General features: G+C 55.1%; 1 protein-coding gene across 1 annotated transcript in view; it reads left to right on the top strand.

Annotated features, from left to right (window-relative positions):
* WIZ (WIZ zinc finger) overlaps positions 1–25,858 on the top strand; it is a 50,931-nt gene that overhangs the window by 13,125 nt on the left and 11,948 nt on the right. The window contains exons 2-4 of the mRNA XM_085317038.1: positions 10,008–10,068; positions 12,843–15,379; positions 15,622–15,987. Coding sequence (XP_085173164.1) covers positions 10,008–10,068; positions 12,843–15,379; positions 15,622–15,987 — 2,964 coding nt within the window. The remainder of the gene's footprint in view (positions 1–10,007; positions 10,069–12,842; positions 15,380–15,621; positions 15,988–25,858) is intronic.

Here is a 25,858-nt window from a genome sequence, read left to right as displayed (position 1 = left end):
TCTTTTTTTTTTCTTTCCCCCCCCCTCCAACCACACTGTTAGTGACTCACAGCTCCCATGCGATCAGCTATTACAGCAGGTCCTCCGCCGTCCAGCTCATGAGCTTCCCGCCCGCCACGGTTGCTTTCCCTTCTGCTCCGTGAATTTTATCCCGGTCTCTGAAATTTTTGGGGTCGCCTGGCTCTTCCTTCGCAAAACCCCGATGCTTTTCCAGCTGGATGCCGTCTCCTGACTTCTCCCCGTCGATAGACTTTTTTGGTTTTAACGCAACCCTCCGGGTCAGGAGCTCGCGTGGGGAAATTGCTTGGTGGCTCTCCAGGAAACTCCGTCTAGCCTGCCGCTTTCGTTTTAATGCTATTCCCCGATGATTTCTTCGCGGTTTGGTCTCCGTATCCGCAGCCGCTTTGCTCTTCAGCAGCCTCTCCTCCGGGTTTTGCCCTCGATCCGTGGATTCCTGCTGCTGTGGGGCTTTCCGCTGCCGAGACGCCGCTCCTCGACCTCGCGTAGATCGATCCTGCTGGTCAATCTGCAAAAGCTGATTTTTTTTTTTTAATTTAATTTATTTTTTTGGTACGAGCCTCCATACGACGYGGTGAGTCCGGCCGCTCTGGGCATCCTCGGAGGGCCCTGGGGCTCGCGGCATCGGCTCGTTTTGGCCCAAACGGCGCGCGAGGGTGCGGCCCTTCCTGCCGGCGGCCGGCGCGTCCTCTTCTGGCCCCGCTCTTTGGCTCGCGAACCTGCAGGTTGGCCTCTTTCTCGGAAAAGAAACCCGTGTTGCTGCGCAGCCCTTTTGGAGAAGCAGAGAGAGCCGGAGGAGCACCGGGTTTAATCTCCTTTTCTGGCCGCCCTCGGCAGCCACTTTCCTCGCCGCTTCCTTGCCGGCTCTGTGCCGAACCGCCGGGTCGTTGCCCGCAGGAGGGCTCTGGCACAAAAATTTAGGTCGCCACCTAAGCCGTGGAGGGCGACGGGCTGCTCCTGCCGCCGAACCGAACGCAAGGATCTTCTCGGAGGACAGAGATGAGCTCATACGTGGAGGATGGAGAGTTTCCGCCCGTCCTGTTTGGGTTGTTGCTCTTTTTGGTGCACCGGCGCTGCGAGGAGGGAGGAGCTTCGGTGCTGTCGAACGCCGAAGAGGATGGAGAAACGCCATTGCCTAGCCCAAAGCGGCGTTGCAGCTCTGCGCGGGCAAAGATGCCCCTTTCGGCGCAGGGCTACCGTAGCGCGCGGGGACCGTGAGATGACACAGTGGTCCCTTCTGGAAAGGTTTGAACGGGTGTTTGTATGGTTGTGCAACGGGCACYGATCTGCCCAAACCAGCAAAAGCCGCCGGAGGGAGCGTGCCCAGACACAACCAAGCACGGTGCCAGGAAACTGGGCCCACGTTTCCGAGGCGAGATTTAAGCTTGGGTGTGACAGCGATGGCAGAAAATCCCTGTGGCAACAGCCAAGCAAACGAGGGCTGTGGGTACAGCTGGTGGCATCCGGAGCACTGTCTGGCCAGCGGAGATGTGACCAACTTGGAAAAATGGAGCTGTCCTCATCTGGAAAAATGGAGCTGTCCTCGTCTTGTTGGCCACTTTCACAGGTCTGTAGTGGTTCGGTCACCCTTGATGCTCAAGGAGGACAGCAGAGGAGGATGGAGGTGGCTCATGCATGGACCCAACACCAGCATGAAGATCATCTCGATGTCTGGACAAGCCAGCGCTCACCCGCTGGCAGAGTGAGCCCATCAGGCATCCTGCCCTTGCCATGGTGGCATTCCCTACCGTCTCCAGCTATTGTAGACAACTTCTTGAGCTGGAGTCACCTTTGCAACTCGAGCAAGAGCAAGTTGGGATAGTGGAGGCAGGACACCCCAGGCCACTGCCGTGGACAGAGGTTGGAGGAACCTGCTCATCCCCACGTGCATGGTAGGAAGCGAGGCCCCAAGTGACCTGTTGTGGGTGCTTATGGTGGAATATGGGGTCTCCAGCATCTGGGCAGAGTGAAAGCAAATCTTTTCTCGTGATATAGCAGCCAAGCAGTRGGAGAAGGAACCAGGGTGGGATCTTCTCTGCGAGGCTGCAGTGATGTGAGTTGGAGGCAAGAGCTAGAGGTTRAGCTGGTGCTCGACTCGCCAATGCGTGGCCCAGAGCCAAATGTTGGCCTTTGTAATTTTGTACCACAGGCAGCGTCTGAGTGGTTGTCCTTGCTCAGTGGCCAGTGGTTGTCTCAAACTCTTCCAACAACACCGGGACTGGAGCGTTGTTGCTGTGGTCRTGCCTATCGGTCCTAATTTCTAGGCTCCCACTCTGGTGCAGTGTCTCTTACCAAGAGCTCTCTGAGCTCTGGATTTATTGGGATCAAGATGTTGTGTCTGTCTGGGGCTCCCGGCTGTCTTAGTATCTCCCATGGTTTTTCTGAAGCCCTACGGGGCTGGGAGGAGAACTAGTCCCTGCCTCCTCTGGCATCTGTGAATTCACGGTCTCACTCGGCTCTAGCTGCCAGATCCTTCACGGACCCCCAGCTCTTTCCCAGGCTGCTGCTTCAGATGATGGTCCCAAGCTCATGGGGGCTTCCTGAGCAGAGAGATCACTTAGGAGATGGGACCAAGGCTTAATGAAGCTGGTTGATGTGCTTCTCTGTTTAGCCTCAAAGCCTCTTCCTGAGAAAGAGGTGTAGAAACAGAGGTTTGGCTTGGAGGGGACCTGCTCGCTCCRTGCAGGGTTAATGCCAAAGCAGGTTGATTGTCTGGTTTAGTTGGGGAAAATCTGTCGTGGATGGAGGTGCTTCTCCAGGCACCTTTCCTGGGGGATGCTTGCCCTCTGCACAGACAAACCAAGAGCAGAGAGAAGACTGAAGGACAGAAATCACTGATCACCAGCCTCCTGGATAACCTGTTGCTTTTTGGATATCTTGGGCTCTGGCCTTGGGACAACCTGGACCTCTGTTGRTAGAGATAATGAGCTGCTGAACTGAGATAAAGTCATGCCAAGGAAAAGCTCTGACCTACTCTGGCAGCCAAGATGGGAAGAGACACGGAGAAATCAAGCAAGCCTTGCAGGATTTACTCAAAGGAAGGAGAAAACAGCCCCAGCGGGGCAACGTGGGGAAGTGGCGGTGGCACTGTTCGTTCTCAGATCCTCGACTGCGATACGACCTTTCCACAAGCTTGGTGAGACATGATAAAAAGGAGCTACAGCCCCAACCTGCAGTCCTGGTCGCTCCTGTCTGCCTTGGTCCTTGCTTTGGAGTCTGTTCCGGGCCAAGCGGCCGAGTCCTGCTGCGGTCGGCTTCTCCCAGGCCAGAGGGTTAAAATGGGCAGCTCTGAGAAGTGCTGTGTTCATCCCACCGTGACAAGCTGATCCCCCCCCCCCCACATGTAAACCCACAACGTTCATCTCCTGGGACTAGAGCGGATGTGTCAGCGTATGAGCTCGTCTCTGCTCTGATCTTTGTGGCTTGCTGTCGCTCAGCCCCTTTGCAGCATCTTTCTCCGTCCGGGCAAAGTCCAGCAGGCAGAAGTATTGGCATTTGGATGGCRGTTGCACAACCCTGGGGCTTTCCAGCCCTTAAACACACAAACTTCCATCACCCTATGCTTGCAGAGGTATGGCGAGAAGGTGCAGAGAGACCCGCGTTGGCCCTCTGTCCTTCCCCGGGGACAACAGAACTCGATGCAGCGTTGCAACGTCAAGGCAACGGCCCCAGCTCCGTCAGCAGCCRGCTAAGCCCAAGTCAGATGAGACGCGATGTGCTGCCAGCACGCTGCACTTTGAAGAGCTCCCGTCCCCAAGGTCACCTGCCTGCAGGCTTAGGAGCGTCCTTAAATACTGCCCTGACCTGCCACAGCACGAAGGAAACAGAAACGTGCCTCCGTCGCCTTCTGCAGATGGCTGAGAGCTTTCATCGGCGCTGGGCTGGGAGCTGCACTCGCCTTACAGAAGAAAGGGCTGCGAGCGTTTCCACGTTTAGGAGGCAACGTGAAGTTCACGTCTGCGGCCGAGTCCTGCCGCTGGGCCAGCTCCTCCTCTGTATTCGGTAGCACGAGCAAAATCGTYGATTCGCCTTTGGCAAGCCCCGGCGAGAGGAGAGAGCGATCGGCTCGTCTGGCTCCCRGGAGAGGCTGGAGTAAAATGGGGTTCGGACGCTCGCGTGAAACTGTGGGTGAAATGACTTCTGCTGCGGGAATGTGTTTGGGAGCAGGGCGGCGCTTGCAGGACGGGATGGTAGTGTCTTCTCTGGTGGTTTGGAGGGACTTGGGGCAGAAATAGCATCCAAGGGCTCCAATGCAGGTTGCCCAAGCAGCTCTGAGCTTCCTTTTAGAGACTTTTGGTGGAAACAGGGGGATGTTGGGGACTTGCAAGTGCTTCCAGGACTCTCCTGGCCTCCGTTTCTTCCACGAAGTGGAAAGTGGTGATGCATCTTGCAATGCTTGCAATAAGTCTGCCTTCACGTCGGGGTTGCAGGCCCTGTTGGAGAGGGAACGGCCAGCACCGAGCCGGCAGTTGTGCCCTTTGCAGGATTACGGCATTTTTGGCTCTCGTTACCTGCTCCTAGCGAGTTGCATGGGAACATCGGGATCACCGAGCCAGTGGGCAAAGTGCTGCCGGCACGTTTGCCGCCGAACGCCGCTTGTTTGCATTGCAAACACCAGCCCGGCTCGGGAAGGGAACGGCCACGGCTCTGCGAGTGCAACCGCCGCCGGCTCGGAGAGCTCTGCCGCTCCGAGCTCGCTTTTGCCCCGCTTGCGTTGGAGATTGCCGCGTGCTGAAGGGAAACCCGGCGTGTACTTTGGTGCGTGGGTCGCGGGCGGGTTGGGGAGCGCGTTTGCAGATGGTCTGGAGTGTGGGAAATGAGGGTTCGAGCTCCTGCTCCACTGTGTTTCCAGCAAGCCTTTTGGGAGCAGGATGTGATATTTTTTTTTTGGAGAAGGGTAAGACGGGCTGTGAGCTGAATTGCTCCCCTGGTGCTGGGGGCCGGAARAAAAACCTTTCAACTCTCACGTAGCCACAGGCAGCTGAACGTTTCCGGTGTAGGAATCCTCGTTGCACCAAGAATAAATCAAAGCCCGTGCCGTCCTACGTGGCCCAAACCCCTACGGTTGGGTTGACTCGTAGCACGCGGGTGACCACCGCATCGCGCTGCCTCCGTAACCCTTGCGTCATCGGGACGCAGCGTTTTTCCTCCTTCCRTTTGTGGACCAAGAAAGTGTTAATCCCACTGGGTGGGCCAATCCACTGCTTTTTTTTTGTGGTCCTGTGGGTTCCCCTTGTACATTTGGCAGCAAAAGGGACACATGTGAAACCAAAGTTTTTTTTTTTTTTTTTTTCCCAAGCTGTTTACAGTGCAGAAGTAGTAGCAGCTGCAAGCGCCAATGAGCAATTCATCCAGTACCTTTTGCTCTCAAATTAAACACTAGAGATTAAAGAATTAGCTTGAGTAGGAGCTAGTCTTTAATTCCAGAGCTAAATCATGCCTTGCGACATCTCGCATTACTCGGAAGATGATGCAATAACTCACCCCTTGCCTAATACGTTGCTCAGATGGCAGGGTCTCTCTGCCTGGCTGCAGAGGAGCTAAAATACCTCGCTTGCCTTTCCTTCCGTTCGTTCTGGATAGCTGGGAAAATACAATGCCTCGGAGAGCACGCGCAGGCTTAGGACAGGCTCTTTGGAGATCATCAGCTGGTTTTCGGGAGCTCTTGGAAGCCTTTGAGCTAGTCGGCGAAGCGGCGTTGCAAATTCCTGTCCATAGGTGAACTTTGCCTGATTTTTGTTTTTATTATTATTATTTCTGAAGGGTATGGTTTGGGTCTAAACCGAGTCTTTGCTCTTTGGAAGAGCCCGTTTCTCTCCCTTGAAGACCAACTCGTCCTCAGGCCGATGTCCTTTGGAAGTGTCGGTTTTCCCTCCAGCGACTGCGGTGGGTAGCCAGTTGCCTTGAGTAGATTCAAGACCTGCTGGATGGCTGAAGGTCGGAGCAGAGTCTCCCACCCCACGCCCTTGTCCCTGAGATAGGAGCTGGAGATGCAGAAGGCACATGGAGGTCAGGTAGGCTTCCTCTATCCTTCGTGCTCATGGAGGAGCATGTAAAGGAARCCTTCTTCTGTTTTATTCAGGGGGCAGATTCTTAGGCAGTTGAAGAGCTTTTGATGTTTTGGAAATAATTTAATAATAATGCGTTTAGAGGGTTTTYTATCTTCACTCCTTGCGCTCTTTTAGACTATTGCTAGACACCTCTTTGGGAGCTGGGTAGAAAGCTGTCAGCAGAACATAGTTTCTTGATCAAATTCTTCAGAAAACAGGTTTTCTCCCTGTTTCTTGCTAGCCKGGTATAGAAACTGCCATCTGTAAAAACTGCTTTTTGCTTAAGACTCTTGGGTTTGTTTGCTGTTAAATTTTAAAATCACAAAATAACTGAGGTTGGAAGGAGCCTCCAGAGGTCTTTAGTCCATCTCTATGCTCCAAACACAGCCAACGTTCAAGTTAAGCTGAGTTGCTTAAGCTCCGTCCAGTGTAATTTGGAGGATCTCCAAGGATGGAGATTGCCCACATCTTGCAGAAGATTGTTCCATCCTTACAGAAGATTGTTCCATCCTTACAGGGAGGAATTTCCCGTGTTGCAATATGTCTCATCCTCTCATTGCGAACCTCCAAGAGGAGTCTGGCTCTGTTCTCTCTACGCTCTCCCATCCATAGCTGTAGGCAGCCCCTTTGTTCGTTCTTCTTAAAGCCTAGTTCCCTCAGTCTGTCTTCCTGTGTCACGTCCTCCCATCCCTGACCATCGTGGTGGTCTTTGCTGGACTCGCTCCAACGTATTGATGGCTTTGCAACCTCCTGGCGGTTGCTAAAAAGCTCAGCTACCGTTTGTCATGTCATCGCGTGGCTGTTGTTGGTCTTAAAATACATATCGGAGAGCRTAAACGGAGTCCCTTTGCATAGGAAGCATCTGCTGCTCAGAAGAGCCACGACTTCTTATGTTTCGGAAAAAGAGGAACTCCTCCGACTTGCATCGTGAGCTATCGGGACCACCAGCCGTGCGACCGGGCGTTCTCCACGTGGTGCGTCTCCATCATGCAAGAGCTGAAGTGGCGTGACATTTCTCTAAGCTCTTTCAAGCACCCGGCACCACCGTCCCTGCTGAGACTGGAGGCGGTTTTTCAAGTCGTTTTGGATTTTTTCCCAAAGTTTTCACACGGGGGTCTCGTCGGCTGGCCGAGACGCCCCTTCTCCTCTTGCTTTGCAAACTTCTTGCGCCCAGGAGCTGTGGCTAAGCTGGACCCAACTGAGCTGACAGGTGCAAGGGGTCGGTCGGTCTGTCCTAGTATTTTTCCTGGGTGGTTGTGAAGGATTAGACAAAATCGTTGCGTTGGGATATGCGATGGTGCCTCTTAGGCGTGCCGTTAACCTCTGCTTATCAACCCTGCCTGTGGCAGCCTTGATGAGCCAGAGCTCTTGCGGCTCTTCTAGAGATGCCAGTATTTCTCAATCGTCGACCTTTGAAACGCGTTGTGTAAGTAGTTGTCACCGAATGCGTCTAGAACCGAGTCCGTTGTATCTAGGAGGACTCCTGGGCTCTGCGTAACGCCTCCTGCGCTCAGAAACGCGAGGGCTTTCGCTTATCTTGGGGCTCGGTGTGTGTTTTGGCCACCGCTTTGCTTGCGAGCTCACGTGATGTCTTTATTTTGAAAGTGTCTCGGTGTCCCGGCCGGTCTGTTTTAACTCTTGGGAGACTGAAAAACAAAGAGGGGAGACCCGCAGCGGTGGGACGAGGATGTTTTACCTCTCGGCGAGGCTGCGAGCTCAAAACCGAATGTGGATTAGTGGCACTGCTCTCTTGGGAGAAGCTGCATCTATGCTCCTGTGGTTAGAGGAGCAGTCCTTGCTGGATTACCATAGAGGGTAAATTTGAGCCTGCTAAGTCCAAGACATTCAACTCCCTCATCTCTTACTGTTTCCAAGAAACCAGGATTTGCAGGGAGTGCAGTTACGTGCTCATCAGGAGAAAGATAAATCACTGCATGTTTTCCTCTAAAGGAGACAGTTTCTAAAAATAGGAGCCATGCTGGAGCTCTGGAGAACAAAAGAGCTCCTGGAAGGCTCCTGCCACCGTCTCCACGATCTGCACCCTCTGCCCCTCCTTCCTCCGTCGGCCCTCTCCCTGCCACTCAGCCTCGCGCTCCGTATTTTTGGAAGGATTTCAAATCCACCACTTTGGGAGCGTTGTGTTTTGCAGGCAACAGCTCCCGTCCCTTCCCCCGGCACGCCGGACCGGGCTGCTTGGTGACTCAGGCTTTCCTGAATGAACGCGACCCTGTCTAGCATGACCTCGACAGCTTGGCCCTGCATCTCTCCGGCCTTTTCCAAAATGCCTTTGAAGCCAAGAGGAGCCAGGAATGCTCTCCTGCCAAAGCCACGTTTCCAGGCTAGGTTTTGATGACGTTACAACAGCGACGGAGGGTAACCCTGGCGTTTTGTCCCATCCTAGCTCCGTGTCTAGATGGAAGAGCTCAAAATCCAGCACCTTCTCAGGATGAGACCTACAACTCGGAGATGATCCACCTTAAAATTGTCACTTTAAATGTGTCTGGAGCCTAAAAGGTTGGAGGGGCTGAAAACCAACCTGGACTTTTCATGTTCCTGTTCTGCTTGTGGAGCAGGTCCTGCCCTGCTTTCCTCATCTCCAGAACCAACACGGTGGCCTGAACCCTGTGTTGCTCAGGCCGGCATGTTCGATTTGTAGGTTTTATGGTATTTGACCAGGAGCCCCTAAAATAACTGCAAACTGTGAGTGGATGCTTCTGCTGGAGAGGATGACAAGGCCTGGTAGAGGTCGAGGACAGGCAGTTTGGGCTTTCGTGGGCTGAGCCTGCAGTTTGTTCTAGCAAAGCCTGACTCCTTGGCCACGTGTCCCCAGGGGTGAGCCCCAGGCAGYTGTGGGGCAGCTCGTGACCCAAGCTGATGCTGGGAGCAGGGATGCGGGACAGATCTTTGTCCCAGCAAAAAGTCTTCTCGTTTGGGGCAGGGCTGCAAGAAGCAGCATGGATTCGTCCAGCTATGCTGCAGCTTCCCCAAGCTCCCGGCCTCGTTTGCGATAACAAATGAGTCCTCATTTTCCATCCACATGGCTGGAGCAGGRTGAGGAGCCTTTGCATTGGTATCAGTGATGGCAGAGCCTCAAGGAGCAAGGTCCATGTGTCCTGCTGTGAGCTCAGCCTTGGCTGATGGAGCTTGGCCTGAGGCCAACTCCTGGAAGTAAGACCTGGCCCAGGTAGGTTTGATCTGTGTGACTTCATTGCTGATGTCCAGATGGAGCTGCAGACTTTCCTCCCTCCTATTTTAGATGTGTCTGGCTGTGATAKAGCTTGGTAGACCTTGCAGATGGGCTTCGCAGCAGTCCAGGAGTSATTTGCCTGCCCGTCCTTGCCGGCCGAGACACAACCCCATCTTGCATCTTCTCGTGAGCAGGGTTGGAGGTTGTTGATTTTAGCTCAGGAGCCATCCTGGTGGTTCACTCACCGYCAGAGCGAAGCAGGTCTCCTCTGAGCTCCCAGCACGCGCGTGAGCATCTGGAGAAAAGCCACCGACACCTTTGCGCGCCGGCCGAAGGGCACGGAGGCGCGGGGGACGCTCGTGAGCCCCACGTAAAGAGCCTGTAGGAACCGCTCTCCTTTGCAGAGTGGACAAAGCCAACCGCTGTCCAGCTGCTTGGCCCTGGCTCCACACCAGGTACCGCTCCAGGGCGGTGGGAGCGTGGCCGGAGGCGTGGGCATCTTTCCTTTAAAMTGCTTAGCTGCAGCGACGATTATACATCAAATAGTTGCGCGCGGGATTAAACCCTCTTAAGTGTGGCTTGGAAATCCTCCCGTAATCCAGACCCAGCTGTAGGAAGGAAGGACGGGCAGCCGGAGCAGAGGGGGTTTATCTGCTGGGAAAGCTTTTTAACGCCAAATCACGTTATTGCAAATTGCGCTAAAGCAAGCCTCACTTTAGGCACTGACCTTGAAGCTTTCCTCTCTGTTGCAGATGAGCCTGATCCTGCCCTCTCCGGTGCTGTCCCAGCCACAGCTCACAGGACCGAACTCGGGTAAGTTCCCAGGATCCGTCGCAGAGCGGGGAGCATCCGGGAGCTGGTCTCCCCTTGTTGGCAGTGCTCCAGTTACTAAAACCCCCAAAACATCTGCCCGCCTGTCCCCAAAGAGGGTTATCCCAGCACCAAGGACGTCAGCAGTCCCCCTGGAGCTGGTCAACACAGTTGCCTCGCTCCAAGCCAACGCTGGCCGCTCTGCTCCAGCTCATTTTTCTGCTTCCCAGGGAGCCTCCCTGCTTTCGCCGCCCCCAAGTAGCCCCTTGGAGTATCTTCCCGCTGTCGGGATTGTCCTCGGAGCAAGGGAGAGAGACGGTGGGAGGTGGATGCTTGACCTGGCTGCATCGGGTGTCCCAGGGCCGATCAAGTAGCTCTTAACCCACTGCAAAAGAAAGATGTAGAGGTGGCAGCCCAAGCCTTGCGCAGAGAAGGGTCTGCGCGTCCTTCCTCGTGCCACCAGAAAATTGCGTGCGGACCCGCGCTTGGCTTAGACTCTACCTCCAGGCCTGTTTTTGCAATGCAGCCGATGCCCAGCACGTTTTAACGGGTTTATTTTAGTAGCTGCTGTTGACTGATCCTTCCTGGGCCAGCGGTTTCCTTAGCGAGTTATTTTTAAGAACGTTTGCAGGGTTTACGGTGCATATGGGAATCACGTTTCCCCGCTATCGCGCCGCAGACAACGGAGCGAGCTCGTCCCGCAGTCAGCAGCGATTTCTCTCCCGTTAAAAGCAGGGAATGATTTTTTGAGTCAAGACAGGCGGGGGCAGCATGGCGGGGYGCTCGGTTGGCCCCCCAGATTTGCTCTTCTGGAAGCGACTTGGAAATAAATAGGTTTAAAAAAAGAACGAGAGGGAGAGAGAGAGGCGGCGCGTGGAACTGGCAGCCCCGCCATCTCCAACAAAGGCGCTTTGTTCTCCTGGCGGTGCGACTTGACCCGCGAGATAGCGGTTTGTTGGCCTGGAGCAGCTCCTTGCACGAGGTCTCGAGCTCCTCCGGGTGTCTCCGGGCTCTGCAGCCTGGCAGGTTCCTTCCTGGGGATGGTTTGGTGGGCGTAGGTTTGGATGCAAATGGGGACGTTTTGCATCCGAAGCGGCGAGCGTGTGCGCTGCCGTGCTGTATGTGCTGCTTAGAAGAAGAAGCTGGGCGTGAAGCTGGCGGTGGAGGATAGAGGTTGTATCCTCAGGGCAGGGCTGGGTGCATGGAAGAGCCTTGTTTTCCTCTGCGGAGGCTCCACATCTGCTCAGCCCTGGCCCTGGAGCCCGTATCTGCCAAACATGCCATCTGCATGGCATCCCTGCTTGAAGCTCTTAGTGGAGGCCACCTCTTCCTGCTGTGTGGGGCCCCCTCTGCTCCACTGACCTCTGGTCAACCCAGCGGGGCAGGTAGCATCACAGTGAGCGGGCACAGCCCAGTTGAGCAACGTGCCTGGAATCGCTTGCCGGGAGGGCAAGTTTGAGTCACGGCTGCTCWCTGGGGACACCGGGTCATCTGGATCTCTTGGATACCAGTTCGGAAGCCTCAACGTGGCAATCTGGTGCTGGTTGAGGCTCTCRGCTTTCACGCTCAACCTCCTGCCAGCCCAGCACAAGGTCCTGGGGCTCTTGCTGGTCTTGTGTCACAGCTGCTGGTCCYATGCAGACGTCTCCAGTCTCCCAGGGTATCTTGGAGAGCATCAAGTGCCTCTGCTGCATCCTCATGGCCCTAAGCACGTTCCTTTTCCTTCCAGGAGAAAGCCTCCAAGCCTAATGTAGGACTTTCAAAACCTCCAGGGCACAGGCTAGGATGCTCACGGGCTCGTTCACCCCTTTTCTAACACCGAATGCATCTTTGGTGCTGTGGGGCCCACAGCAACCTGCTCCACGACATATGGGTGGCATGGAGCCACCCGGTCCCACTGTGGAGCTTGTCCGATGGAGGCACTTGTTGTCCAGCCGTGTGATGGGACCTGCCCAGGTTTGGGGTCCATGCAGARGGTCTGGGGGAGGATAGGGAGGACCAACCTCAATCCTGTGTACTCTGTGGCTTGGGTTCTGTGTACGGTGAAGAAAGGAAGATGATGGTCAGCATTTCCCACTCTCACTGTGGAGAATGACCACCTAGGGACCTCCATTTACCCATGGAGGATTTACCTGGATCATCTTTTGGTGCCCGAGACCTTGGCCACGGTCCGCRTTGACACTTAGATCCGTTTTTATGCAACTCTGAAAACTTCAGTAGCTCATTGTTTGACCTGACAGTAGCAAATGTCGTTGTTTTGAGCAAACATCCTGGTTCAGTGATACATGAGCTGTCCAAGCCTGCAGCATCCCAAGGAGTTAGCAGGGGAAAGAGGAGGAGGAGAAGCAGAGAGTGGGGTGGAGCGAAGGGAAGATGATTTTTTTTTTTTCTTTTGGCCCAAGGCAGGAATCGGTGATGGGAACGTGCGGGTTTTCCAACAAGAAGGATGCTCCTGTCGTGCCTGGCACAAACACAGAAGAGCGTCCGTAGGGAGCAATTACAGCCGTCATTGAAACGAGCCCAGGAGAAGGCGCAGAACAGATTATAGCTCTGCATGGCCAAGGGAGGATGGGAAGGGATGAGTGCTCCTTCAGCTCCGTGTGTCCCAAATTTTTRATATTTGGATACAGGAGTTGCTGTGAAACCCCCAGCCTGCGGTATGCCAGCATGCAGCATAACGCGCAGGCGCTCTCAGGTTCCAGACTGGGCCTTTTGTAAATGGATTTTTTTTTAACTATCCTATTAACTGGCTAATAACTGTCAAAACTTATTTGCAGCTCCACGAATGAAGAACATTTGGAGTTCAAGAAGGCTTTGTACAGAACGGATGCCAGGAGCTCCATAGACCTACGAAACATGACTGTATCGAGCAGTGGGGCCTGGGATTCTTCCGCCCTGGAGACCCGAGTGGGAGACGGGAGAGAAGAAAGCACTTTAGAGAGACTCTCTGGCTTGAAGGACTCAAAGGACGGGCGGTGCGTAAAGGAGTCGGCATTCGCTGTGGAGCCCCAGCTTGTAAATACTGTGCAGGTGGATCCTGAGCAACTGGAGAGCGACCCCGAGGACTTGGACTCCGGCAAAGCAGCAGCAGAGACGCCCAGCCCTTGTCCGGGGGCGCCGGCTGGCAGCGGCGAAGAGAAATATCTTRAAAATGAACCAAAGCAACTTGAAAGCCTCAGCAAAGAGCACTTAGATAAAAGCAAGAGGGGGATCCAGAGGGTTGACTGGATTTCTAGACCCAATAAAAGCCCGAGTCCTCACTACAAAGACGTAAGCAAGCCGACAGATGTAGCAACGAGCTTACCCTTTCGGGGCCAGGCCGTGCGTGAAGTGCCTCCTCCGCTGACTCCGACGGTGTTCAGAAAAACGCTAAACCCCGTCCTCAGCAAGCCCAAAGCCCTTGAGAGCTCCTCCTCGCACAGGAAGGGGCTGGTGGTCGAGGCGGACTTGGGCGACGTCGGCCCGCTCGGCGCAGCCGAGTGGACGATACAGAAGCCGGGTCTTCAGCTCGGCGCCGACCTCGCCATCGGCAAACAGTCCTGGACGGTAAACGCCGAAGATTCAGTGGAGCGGATCCCACTGATGTCTCTGGAGCCAGCTCCCTGCAGCTCCTACGACATTGAGATGAGGCCCTACGTGTGCAGCGTCCTGCTGGAGGAGCAGGGTAAAGAAGAGCTGGGCCCGGAGGAGGACCCGACGGTGTACACGTGCATCGAATGCAGCATTTACTTTAAGAAGAAGGAACATTTGATGGATCACATGCTTCAGCATAATCGTGGACCAGGGAGGGACCAAGACAGAGATGCTTTGGGAGGGCAGTGCCAGTTCTGCTGCAACGAGTGCGGATGGGCCTTTGGAGACCCTGCGTCTCTGGAGCAGCACAAAAGGCTCCACCAAGAATCCAGGGAAAAAATTATTGAAGAAATCCAGAAGCTGAACGAGTTTCCAGATGAAGGCCGGGAAGCCCGGCTCCAGTGCCCCAAATGYGTCTTTGGCACAAACTCCTCCAAGATCTTTGTCCAGCACGCCAAGATGCACGTCAAGGAGAGGAAGGACCAAGGCGCAAAGAACGTGAATCTCTTTGGAAGCGCTGGCAGCGGAGAAACGCGGGACAGCCCAGCGCACGGCATCTACAAACACTTCAAACCAAACGAACACGTAGCCCTGCAGGTGCAGGTGCCGCCTCACGGCAGCGGCAAAGGGCTCAGCACCTGTATGCTGTGCAGCTTCCCAGCCCCCAACGAGAACATCCTCAAGGAGCACATGAAATACGCCCACTCCCACCTCTCCTGGGACGCAGAGGCGTTTGAGGAAGACCCYAATCAGCCTGGAACTAGCAGAGATGCCTACAGCCCCGCTCGGCCAGGGCGGTTTGCCGAGCCGGATTACTTCAGCAAAGCGGAGCGGCTCTTCCCTCCGTCGCACCGTGAGAGCGCGTCGCATTACGAAGCTGTCCATGGCTTTGCCTTAGGCCACCCGCGGCTCGACAAAAGCAACGGGGCGAATAAAAAGGACTACCAGACGTCAGGGTTTCACGCCAGGAAGGCAGCTCCCTACGCTGCCCCGCACAAAAACCTGGGGCTGTCAGGCCTCCCTTCCGCAAAGGCCTACTCCCACTTTGCTCTGCAGCAGCTGAAAAAAAAAGCAGCAGCTCAGCACCTCGAGGCAGAAGGTGACGGTCTCAGGAGCCACCCGGCGGGGCTGGAGGAGCTCAGGCACAAATGGATGGTGGCCAACGACGCCGGGAGCATGGAAGAGGACATCTCTGTAACCACAGAAATAGACCTGACCGAGAGCAGAGGCATCAAACCTGTTGCCATCCCTCAAGCTGCCTTGGACCTCAAGAGGACGTTCAGAGACACCTTGAAAGCCACGGATTCTTCGATAGCGTCTGAGGAGCAGCAGCAGCAGCTGCGGAAGATGGTGCCCATCGTGCTCCTCGAGGAGGTGAACCTGCATCCCAAAGCGACCAAGCGGCCCAGGGGGAAGCCGTTCAAGAAGAAAGCAGCAGTCGCGTCCCGGGAATTCATGATGGAAGAACCTCTCCCATTGGACATGCTCCTGCTGGACTCTCCTCTGGAGGGTCCCCTGGAGCTTGACGACTTCTTGGACTCCGACTCGCCCATGCTGAAGAACGAGGAGCGGAAGTGCCCCTACTGCCCAGACAGGTTTCACAACGGCATYGGGCTGGCGAACCACGTGCGGGGCCACCTCAACAGGGTGGGGGTGAGCTACAACGTCCGTCACTTCATCTCGGCGGAAGAAGTGAAAGCTATTGAGCAAAAATTTTCCTTCCAAAAGAAGAAGAAAAAAGGTAGTATGTATTCAATTCACCGTGCTTTCTATTTTCTTGGTTTAAGTGGTGGGGTTTTCTCCTCCTCCTGACGATGGGTACGTATGTAACCGTGGCCAGCTCAAACTGCGACGGCCACGAGCTTGCCGGCACGTCTCGTTGCCGCGTCGCGAGGTGCCTGGTTGTGCCGGGTGCCGTAAAACCCTCTCGGCGAGCCGCTCGGGTTTAGTTAGCCGCTCACTTGAGTGTTGTTCTTTCCGCAGTCGCCAACTTCGACCCGAGCACGTTCAGCCTGATGCGATGCGAGTTCTGCGGGGCTGGCTTCGACACGCGCGCGGGCCTCTCCAGCCACGCCAGGGCCCACCTGAGAGACTTTGGTATTACCAACTGGGAGCTCACCATCTCGCCGATTAACATCCTCAAGGAGCTGCTGGCCAACTCGGCCGAGCACCCCATGCTGCAGTCGGCGGTGGGAACGGAGCCCTCGTCCCCGGGCCGCGAGAGGGACGCGCATGGCTTCGTGCCCCGCAAGAGCATGACGCCCATGTCCGAATGCAGCATTCCCCGGTCTCCTCTGTCCCCGTTCCCTCCGGCCTGGGGAGATGAGTCCCTGCAGTCCTACAGAGACGGTAAGTGCCACTCGGACGCCCTAGGCGAGCTAGAAACCCTTTYGATAACCCCTAAGCTGGATCTTCTCCTCCTCCCGCTGAGCGGATCCTTGCTCGAGGTTGGGGTGATTTCTAGGGAATGGTTTAATCGGCAGAACCAGGTGCTGCGTGGAGAATCCATCTCCAGCAGTGGTCCTCTGGTGAAAAACGATCCCGGCTTTTGGGGCAGGCGGATGGAAAACACGGTCGATGGAAGAGCCTGGTCGCCCGTTGTGGGCAGCCTGGTCTCTCGAACGGCGGCCGGAGGGATCGCCGTCCGTCCGGGCGCCGCGCGTCGGGGCTTTGTCGTTAAAATCGAACGAACGCCGTGGCCAGGAGCGGAGCGGTTTCCCGCCGGGGAAAACCCGGGAAGCCGGAGCCTCCGTTGCGACGTGCCCGAATCACGGGGYGGAAGGGGGCCGGAGAGGGAAAAGAGCAGAGCAGCCGCTTGGCCCGGCGGCGCTCAGCCGTGCGGAAGGCGGGATGCAACCTCCGGCGTGAAGAGCTGGGCTCTTCCCTTGGCTGCCGGTTTGTTTTCCAGGGCTAAACGCGAAGGGTCCCTCCAAAGCGGATCTCGTTCCTTTGAAGACCATAAAAACTCGCTGGCTCGTTAGGGAGACTTAACGCCGGAGGCGGGGAAACAGTCCCACCTACCCGGCGCTTCCGGCAGCACCTTTAACCCCTTGAAAAACGGCTTCTCGTTCGGGTCGCGTTCCTGCCGCCGGGGATGTATCTGTCTTTAATTGAAAGAGCAGAAGAGCCAGCAATGCTGGCTCTCCGCGGGCCCTTCCACATGCCTGGCCGCTCTTTGGAACGAGCCTTGACCGCGGCGAATGCCAACGAAAACACAAACGAGCCCAAAACTCTTCTTCCTTGGCGTTGCAGGGCCTGGAAGCTGAGCAGYTCCTAGCCAAGGGCAGAGGCTGCTGCCAGCTAACGGCTTTAGTTTTATTTTTTTATTATTATTATTWTTTTGGAGGGCTCAGCTGGGTTTCCACCGTCAGCAGTTGGACGCTCTCGCGGCCGGCGATTTTTTTTTTTTTTTATTCTTATTATTTTTTTCCAAGGTCTCCCCCGCGCCTACGATCCGCTGCCTGAAGCCGCTCTAGTTAGTTGCCCGCTCTCTCAAAACCCAAAGCTCGGATGTTTAGGGTGGAAAGCATCTCGGTGGAGGAGCGAGCGCGGCCGCCTCTTGGGTAACGGGTCGCGCCTCGAGGAAGGGGTTAATTTGGCTCTTAACCTGGCGCGACCCGTAGCCAGACGTACCCGCTCTTAAGACCTTTTAAGAACAGAAAAGAAAACAAGCCACAGCTTGAAATATGGGCGTACCGGCACCATCGCTCCTGCTTTTTTATTTATTTATTTGTGTTTCCTACCGCGACGGGTTGCACCGTGCCGGCGTTTGCCTAAGGAAAGGATGCTGATGCGCCTCCGGCTCCCGAAACACGACCGCGCGGGGTCTTTTGGACAAAACAGCTCTTGGCAGCTGGGAAACCTCTCGGCAGAGCCGTCGCGTCGGCCGAAGGGGGATCGTCTCCGTCGAGAGCGGGATGGAGACGGGGCGGGAGGAATTGGGTTGCGGCTCCGTCCTCGGCCGAGCGACCGGCCCGCGTCGRCGTCTCGTTTAAAAACCCGAATTTTTTTTAGCTGGAGGGCGGACGTTCGAAAGCGAACGGCGGAGCGAGGCCAGAGCTCAAAGGGAGCGCCTGGGTTTAAACCGAACTCGCTCCGTGTTTCCTTTTACGAGCAGCCTCTCTGGGAAGGAACGCTGAGAAAACGGGTAAGTCCGGAAAAAAGCGACGACGACAAAAAAAAAAAATCCCCCAGCGAGGACTGCGCYGGGCCCAGCGACCCGTTGTGTAACCAAGGCACGCGCGGCAGGTCGCCGTCGGCGCTCGGTAACCGGGACCGCGGCTTTCGTGTTTAAATCCAAGAACGAAGTCTCTTAGTTACGCTCCCCGCGAGGAGCTGGGAGCGCGGGAAAAACCTTCCTCGTTTCGCTCAGAGCCTCCGAACGGCTCTTTGAGGCCGTCTTTGGCTGGGCGCTGGATGCATCTGTCRCAAGGAATTTATTTCTTTTATTTTTTTTTTTATTAAGAACGGAGCAGCCCGTGTTGCTTGCAATATTTATTTAACTCTTGCTCCGGCTGCAGCAAAGCAGCCGAACAAACAAATTATCGGGGCGCATTTTGTAGACCGGTGACGAAGGGGAACGGAATTGATAGCAAGAGGATTTTTTGCCCGTTTTTATAAACCCACGACCGCCGTTCCCGGATGGCGAGCGGGGAATTGCCTCGGTTGCTTGCAGACCCGAAACCAAATCCCTGCGTCCGCGGGGCCGGAACGGAGCGCTCCTCCTGCGGGGAGAAATCCCGTTTCGGGGAGCGTTTCGTGAGCTGTTTGCTAGGTCGGCCGCGCAGCTCGCGGTTTCTGATCGGGGTGCGGCGGGGGGGAACGAAGGCGGAGGACTCCGCTCCCCGTGCCGTGATGGGGCGATCTGCCTTCCCCCCCCGTCCCGGGAAAGAAAATTGCCGAGGGAGCCCCTGCCGGTCTCGCACCCTCGAACTCGTGTTTAAATGAGGAGGGGAAACAAAAAAAAAAAAAAAAAAAAAAGGCTTTAAGCAAAACTAAAAGTCAAAGGGAGGAAGTAGGCGTTCGGGTCTGTGGCAAGAACGTGGCTCCACGGATCAGAATTAGGGCTGCTTATTTCTGCGTAGCAAAAACAGGATGTTGCGAGGCACCGAGGGACCTCGGAGGTGCCCTGCGCCCTCCCGCTGCTCTAAAGCAGGTCGGCAGCGGCTAAACCAACCTTAGCCCGCCTGCTCCCGTCTCCGGCGGAGCCTCCGCGGCATCTGCGCTGCYGCCGCCTAGCCTGTCCTCGCACCTAGAAAAGCTGATGGGACCTTTGGTGCTTTTAGTATTTAAGTCCGTCGCCGCTCGTCTTAYCCGTGCTAAGCGGAGGCGACGTCTTGCGCTCGTCTATGGGCTGCCACTGAGATCTTTCCTTGTTGGTCCGTGTTGGTCGTGCTTTTAGACCCTCGATCGTTCGCGGTGCCTTTCCCTTGAAGCGCCGCTCTTAAGATCGGACACGGCCCCCGTTGCAGAGAGCACCTTGTCCTGGGGCTGGTGGTTGCTGTCCCAGGTGGTGTTTCCTGCGCTCACCCGTTGCTTTCTCCGTACGTCGCGATGGGCAAAAGTGTGCCCTGCTGCTGCAAGTGCCTCCTTAAACCCTGGCTTGGCTTTCTGCAGAGACTGTTTGTATATCTCCTGCTCCAAACCTTTTGGCAGCTACCTCGGAGAACACGTGGCTCCTCTTGGCAGGCGCTGGGAAATGTTAGGCAATGATATCCTCCCGAAAACATCCTGTAGCTCTCCTCCCTTTCAGCCTGCCTCACCTTGCTCTGCCCCCAAGATTGCTTCCGCTGGCCTGGCAGCGTCGTCTTACGGTTTTTCTTCTCCATTTCTGCAGATCTAACGTTCCTTTGCCTCCCTTATTGGCCCCAAACTGCAAGGCTTTCTGCTAGGCCTGGACTTCTCCTCTAGATCTGCTCCTGCACAGCAACAATGTCACCAAGTCTGGTCTGACAAGGTGAAGAGCCAGGAGAGCAAATGAGCATTTGCTCACTAGCCCTCAGATGAGGCCGCAGAACTGGGGCTGCTCCTACAACGCCGAAGCCCTTCCTTAGCTGAAGAGCATCGTCCCCCTCGTTAACCTCTCTTTCGGAATAAAACTCCATTTGAGGGTGCCGTAGGGTCATTCTCACTGCAAAGCCTGTCCAAAGGATGCTGTACCCAAGCTCTGGCACAGTCTCCTGCTTCCTGCCGGGAACGGAAAGCTAATCCGAGGGTGAGGAACCASCTCAACCATCTTGTCAGCCCAGCAKCTGCCAAAACGTAGCATGCAGTGACCTTTCAGAGGGATGTTTGCACATGGAAATGTCTCTCTGAGCTGGTCAGTCTTGAGGAGAAGATTGGAGCAGATGTTTCAGTACTGACCTTGGTGGAACTCATTTCCTCATCCAGCTATTTTGCCTTCTGAGCTGCCTGCAAGGGCCTGTTGATGGGCTCCGTTGATGGGCTTTGGTGCTCTTCCAAAGGCCTGTTCACACTGCTCTGAGCATCAGAGTTGCTCAGCTCTGTCCAGACCATGTCAGGTTGACCAGCATATCTGTCCTGGGCTGCATGTTCTCCAGGTCTTCCATTAACAAGTCTTAACAGCAGAAATACAAGTTGCATCAAAATATTGTTAACTGGTATTCTGCATTCTCGTTAGCAAAGAAAGTTCTTTGCCGTAGATCTAAAAAATGCTCAACTCTGTTGCTTTGAGGTCTTTTCCCAATGGACCTGAACAATTTCCATCATCTTGTTGGCCAGAGACATTTGCGTATTGCTTTGGTTCCCCTTGTTGGTATTCGGTTCCCAGCTGGGAGTTTGTACTCGTCAGATTTAGTCCTCGTTTTTCGTGTTTGTTATATATTTTTGTGATATTCTGCTTGCTGGTTTTGTCGTCCTTTCAGTCAAAGAAACCTCTCTGCCCCAGTTACCTGCGCTCTGCGGTGGGCTGTTCCTCTGAGATGTAGCGCCGCATTTGTCTCTGACCCGCATCCATCTGGGAAGTAGGTTGGATTTGGGGATTTTTTTTCTCCTGACAGATCTTTTTCCAGCTTTCCTAGGCCAGTTTGAAATTGTCTACTGGCATCTTTGAATAGGCTGCAGTGCTTTGTACGCTGAGCGAGGCTGCTGCCCCATCCGACCCGTTAATAAAAACCTAGTTTGGAGCAAGTTTTAGGAGAGCTCGTGCTGAACTCGGTCTGTCTCCTGGTTCCCAGGACACCCTTCGTAACTGCTCCTCGAATTTGGCTTCTTAGCTACATCCGCATCTAACCTGAAAATAATTTCTAGGTCACGCATTCATGACTGCTTCTGAAGATGAGGCAGCCTCAGAAATCTTATTAAAGAGGCTGCATYTCTGATTTTTCCCCCCCTCTCTCATCTACAAGGACTGGCATAGGTTTTTTCTGCATTTTCCAGGCACTGGTCCCAATCCTTACGAAAGCACCCTGGATGGCACAGGGCCAGAGAAAAGAGGAGACTAGGGAGCTCATTCTGGGGGGCAACTAATGGAAAAAAAAAAAGGAGTATGAGGATGAAAAGCTCAAAAATTAATTGTAAGGACATCTAGGGGAACCCAGAGGTGGTCCCCTTGGAGACGTGAGTGGGCGAGGGAGCGGACGCAGTGGTGCTTAGATTCCTCTCYCTGGCTTCTTTCATCCCGGGCATTAGAGGTTGAAGGAGACCAGAGTGGCATGGGTTGTGTGGTTTCTACCTGGCTTGTTCTATCTATCTGTTCCTTGTCACCTGCCAGGTGCCTGCAGATTTTGAGCCGTCAAAAGGAAAGCAAGTGGAATACAGCCGGGCTGTGATGATGTGAACGCCTCCCCATCCTCCTCTGTCCTCCTCTTGAGCGCAGGCCCTAGGTTTGCCTGTCCTCTCCCCATCCCTCTACAGCTCCAGTCACCTTTGGGCTTTCAAAGATAATTTCTCACGAGGCCAAAAGCGCTGTAGGGAGCGGGTGGGAACGGCAGCATCGCTCTCCCAGCGCTGGCCGTCTGGTGGGAACGCTCCCGCCCTTCGCCTTTCCCTTGATGTTGTGCTCTCTCGCTCCTTCCTTTGCCAGGGACTGGTAGTGCTGATCTGCTGACAGACGCATCTATTTTGAGCAAACTCAACCGTGCTAGTTCGGATCCCAAAATTAAACTATCCCRGCAGAGGTTTGCTTAAGTAGAACAAGGGAGCTTCCACCCACTGCTCTGCCACCAAGCTGGCAGTGGTCGTGTCGGCAGCAGTGCTGCAGAGGAGCCCGTACAAGGTGACCTCTTCCAGCAGCACATCTTGGGCTGGAAGAGGACGTTTCTTCTAGATTTGTCTGAGCTTTTTGTTTCCTTCTCGATAATTTGATTCGAGTGTGAAGGCTTCGGCGTAGCTGAACGGCCTCTGGCCTCCTCTTATTTCCATTCTGACCTTTGCTTCCTCCAGTTAATTGTGGTCACCCCTCAGCAAAGGGAAAGAAAAGGAGTCAAAACCTTTGAGCTTTGTGGACGTGGCCTTTAGTTCTCCTTGCCATCAAGGAGTCCATGTCCCCCACGGCACCTGCGTTAATCACAGATGTACACAAGTTGGAAGAGCGTTTTGGAGCTCTCTATCTGACCCCAGCTCAGAGCAGGGCCAAATGCAAAGTTGGGGCAGGTTGCCCAGGGCAGCGTTCAGCTGAGTTTTTGGAGATGCCACTACCTTTCTTCCCAGGTTAATGTGCTCTGAGGCCCCCTCCTCGTGTTGCAGTTCTCAGGGCACAGCCAGGTGATCTCCTTTTTGTGTTAGCCCTTCTGATTTTTGTCCCTGTGTGCTCATTCTGTGCTTGCCCACAGCCTGACCTACTTTCCGCTGCCTTTGATTCCCTTCTTGAGTTCCAGGTTACTGAAAAGCTCTCGCTGGCCTCCTGCTTCACTTCCTTCCTTTCCCTGCACTGGGATCACGTGCGCTGTTGCCCTTGATATTCTCCCTTCTGCTCTCCAAAGGTTTCTGATGGTAGGCAGCACCACAGTGAAGCAAAAGGAAGCTCTCTGCTGGTTTCTGGCTTGAATTTGAGCTCCATTCTCACCATTGCTGATCTATGGCCACTGTAGGTTGAGAACTGGCTGAAAGGCAGAGCTCAGAGGGTTGTCATCAGTGGTGCTGCATCTAGYTGGAGGTCTGTGGCTAGTGGAGTTCCCCAGGGCTCAGTACTGGCTCCCATCCTGTTCAGCTTATTCATCAGTGATCTGGATGAAGGGATGGAGTGCCTCCTCAGCATGTTTGCTGATGATACCAAGCTCGCAGGAGTGGCTGATAACCCCRGAGGGCTGTGCTGCCATTCAGAGAGACCTGGACAGGCTGGAGAGTTGGGTGGAGAGGAACCTCATGAAGTTCAACAAGGASAAGTGCACCTGCACCTAGGAGGAAATAACCCTGTGCACCAATACAGGCTACGGGTGACCTGCTGGAAAGCAGCTCTGTGGAGAAGGACCTGGGAGTTTTGGTGGACAACAAGTTGACCATGAGCCAGCAATGGGCCCTTGTGGCCAAGAAGGCCAATGGTATCCTGGGGTGCATTAGGAAGAGTGTTGCCAGCAGGTCGAGGGAGGTGATCCTGCCCCTCTACTCAGCCTTGGTGAGGCCACATCTGGAGTACTGAGCCCAGTTCTGGGCTCCCCAGTACAAGAGAGACATGGAGTTACTGGAGAGAGGCCAGCGTAGGGCTACAAAGATGATTAGAGGGCTGGAGCATCTCCCTTATGAAGAAAGGCTGTGAGAGCTGGCCTGGAGAAGACTGAGGAGGTGATCTTATCAACATTCAGGTATACAAATACCTGAAGGCAGGGTGTCAAGAGGATGGGGCCGGACTCTTTTCAGTGGTGYCAGGACAAGAAGCAACGGACACAAACRTGGGAAGTTGTGTCTGAATATAAGGAAAAACKTCTTTACTGTGAGAGTGACAGAGCACCGGAACAGGCTGGCCAGAGAGGTTGTGGAGTSTCCTTCTCTGGAGATACTCAAAACCTCGCCTGGATGCRATCCTGTGCAGCGTGCTCTAGGTGACCCTGCTTGAGCAGAGGGGTTGGACCAGATGATCTCCAGAGATCCCTTCCAGCCTCAGCCATTCTGTGATATACTCGGAGAAAGGACTTTCTCCTCTTCCTGTTAAATTCCGGTGAGCTCCTGGGCCTGTCGCATACCTCAAGGTTTCCTGGACCTGATCTTCTCCAGCCCTGCGCTCTTTTAAGCCAGGCCACGTAGGAGAGAAGTCTCGCGCAACGACCAAATACATACGAGCAGGGTGTGCTGTGGTGGCTGACAGATTGCCTTGCCGCCTGGCAGGGAAACGAGGGGGAACTTCCCCGCACAGTTCGTTAGCAACCCTTCTTCCTCAGCAAAGCCAGYGAGGGGAAGCAATGTGTCTGAGCGCTCAAAAGCGTGACAAGGAGCTGGCAAACAGTCCCTTTGGCAGGAATCTGCTTCCACAGAGCCCTGGATGCTGTCAGAGACTGGCTAGCTAGCCAAGGCAGATGCTTTTATCCCTACCCCAGCCCGCGTCCTTAGCAAGCCAGCRAGCAGAGTCCTGCCTGTCCTAGCGTTTTCAGTGTCCCTTGTCACCTTCTCTGTATCTTCCTGAGGCAGTAGTGAGATTTGGCTCCGGTTTGGGGATTTTTTTCCCCCAGATCGTGGTGCAAATTTGAGCATAGCCTGCAGCTCTAAGGTGGCACCGGCTGCTCCGTGGACCATCCCTTGCAGCAAGGTTAAAGGAACAGGTTGTCCAAGCTTGAGCCCTTTTTTGGTTGTGACGGRGGTGGCCAGGACGTTGGAGACTGTCAGGAGCTTTTCTGGGTCCTGGAGTGGTTTCTTGAGAACTCATGCTGGGACCCTTTACGGGGTTTTTGCAGTCGTGGTCCACAGGTGAGCAGGTGTCCTCTCAGCACCTGAAAGCTGTCTGGAACGACACAGTCCGTGTTGTTGCTGGACTGAGACCACTGGGGGTCTCTGGTTGCTGCTGCGAGCTTGGAAAGCTCCTAAAACATCAAGATTTGGGCCGCCGTCGTTTCTTCAGCCTCTCGAAAGCCGGCGCTGTTCTGTCCATCAACAGCCCCACTTCAAGCGGTTCGTAAGGAGCGTGGTCTTCAGATGGGGAAGAAGGTAGGAAGCTGAACCTCCAAAATTTTACCGTGCTGAAAAAAAAATGAGTGTCAAATGTGGATCTGTATTTGTTGTAGCTGCGGGCTTTTGTTGGACTGTCTCCTCTCCCCTGCTGCCTCTTCTCGGTTTGGTTTTGTTTGCTTTTATTCTCTGGGCGCTCTGGGGATGGCAGGTGGGTTTCTCGCAGGCCGTGGGATGTTCGTGGTGTAATTATAGCCTGGTTGTAGACTGAGCCCTGCAGGCTGTTGCATTTGGATCCTCGCCTTGTAAGGCGAGAAGCCCCCTTGGGCTGGGTGCCTGGGACTCCGCACCCTGGCTCTCGCCGCCGCGTTGTTCCTCCGCGCGGCTTTGGCCGTTGCTTTGGGGTTTTGCAGCAGGCGTTAGTGAGCCGGGGCGGCTTTCTGCTTCCTACATGTGTTTCCACTGCGTTCCCGTCCGGTCCTGATGCCACAGGAATGAGGAACGGCCTCAGCACTGCTTCCCTTTTTCCTGTGGGGCTTTGCCGCCAGCAGCCCGCCCGGCCCGGCCTCCCATCCTCGCGCTCTCTCGGTGCCGCTCCCTGGGCTCGTTTGGGGATATTTTGGGGATAGTCTTGTCTAAAATTGTGAGCGCACGCCAGTGACGGTGGCTGGTCGTTCCCCACCACCGCCCTGAGAGGAACACGGGGGTCACGGGGCAGTTTGCTGCTTTCGCCAGGTTGGGTTTGAGCCTGTATTTTGCGCCTCCCTCGTTCAACGAAAACCCTCGCCGGGATCTCAGGAGCCCGGCAGGGTCCCCAGAACCCTTCTCCTGGTAGCAAACCATGTTTTTTTTTTTCCTTTTTTTTTTCTTTTTGTGCTTTTGGCGAAACGATTTGACTAAAAACCTACCGGCACGTCCCAAATTGCGGCAGGGGGCCGGGGAGWGGCCCGTTCCCCTCTCCCTGCCAGGGATGGGTGCTAGGCCAGGCCGAGCCCAGTTACCGGCAACGGGGCATCGAGCCAGGTGGGGTGAGGGGGTCAATGTGTGTGTGTGTGTGGAGGGGGACGACACTGGGGCTGAGCTGGGCACAGCCCCGGGCCCAGACGTGGCTCTGTGCTCCGGGTTTGGAGGCCTTTTGGCCCCGAGTCCTGGCCTCGCACGCTGC

This window comes from Rhea americana, unplaced genomic scaffold, assembly GCF_003343005.1.
Source record: "Rhea americana isolate MKP2758 unplaced genomic scaffold, rheAme1 scaffold_488, whole genome shotgun sequence".
In the NCBI taxonomy this organism is placed as follows: domain Eukaryota; kingdom Metazoa; phylum Chordata; class Aves; order Rheiformes; family Rheidae; genus Rhea; species Rhea americana.
Note: the sequence above shows the minus strand (reverse complement) of the source record. Positions and strands in the feature narration are given on the sequence as shown.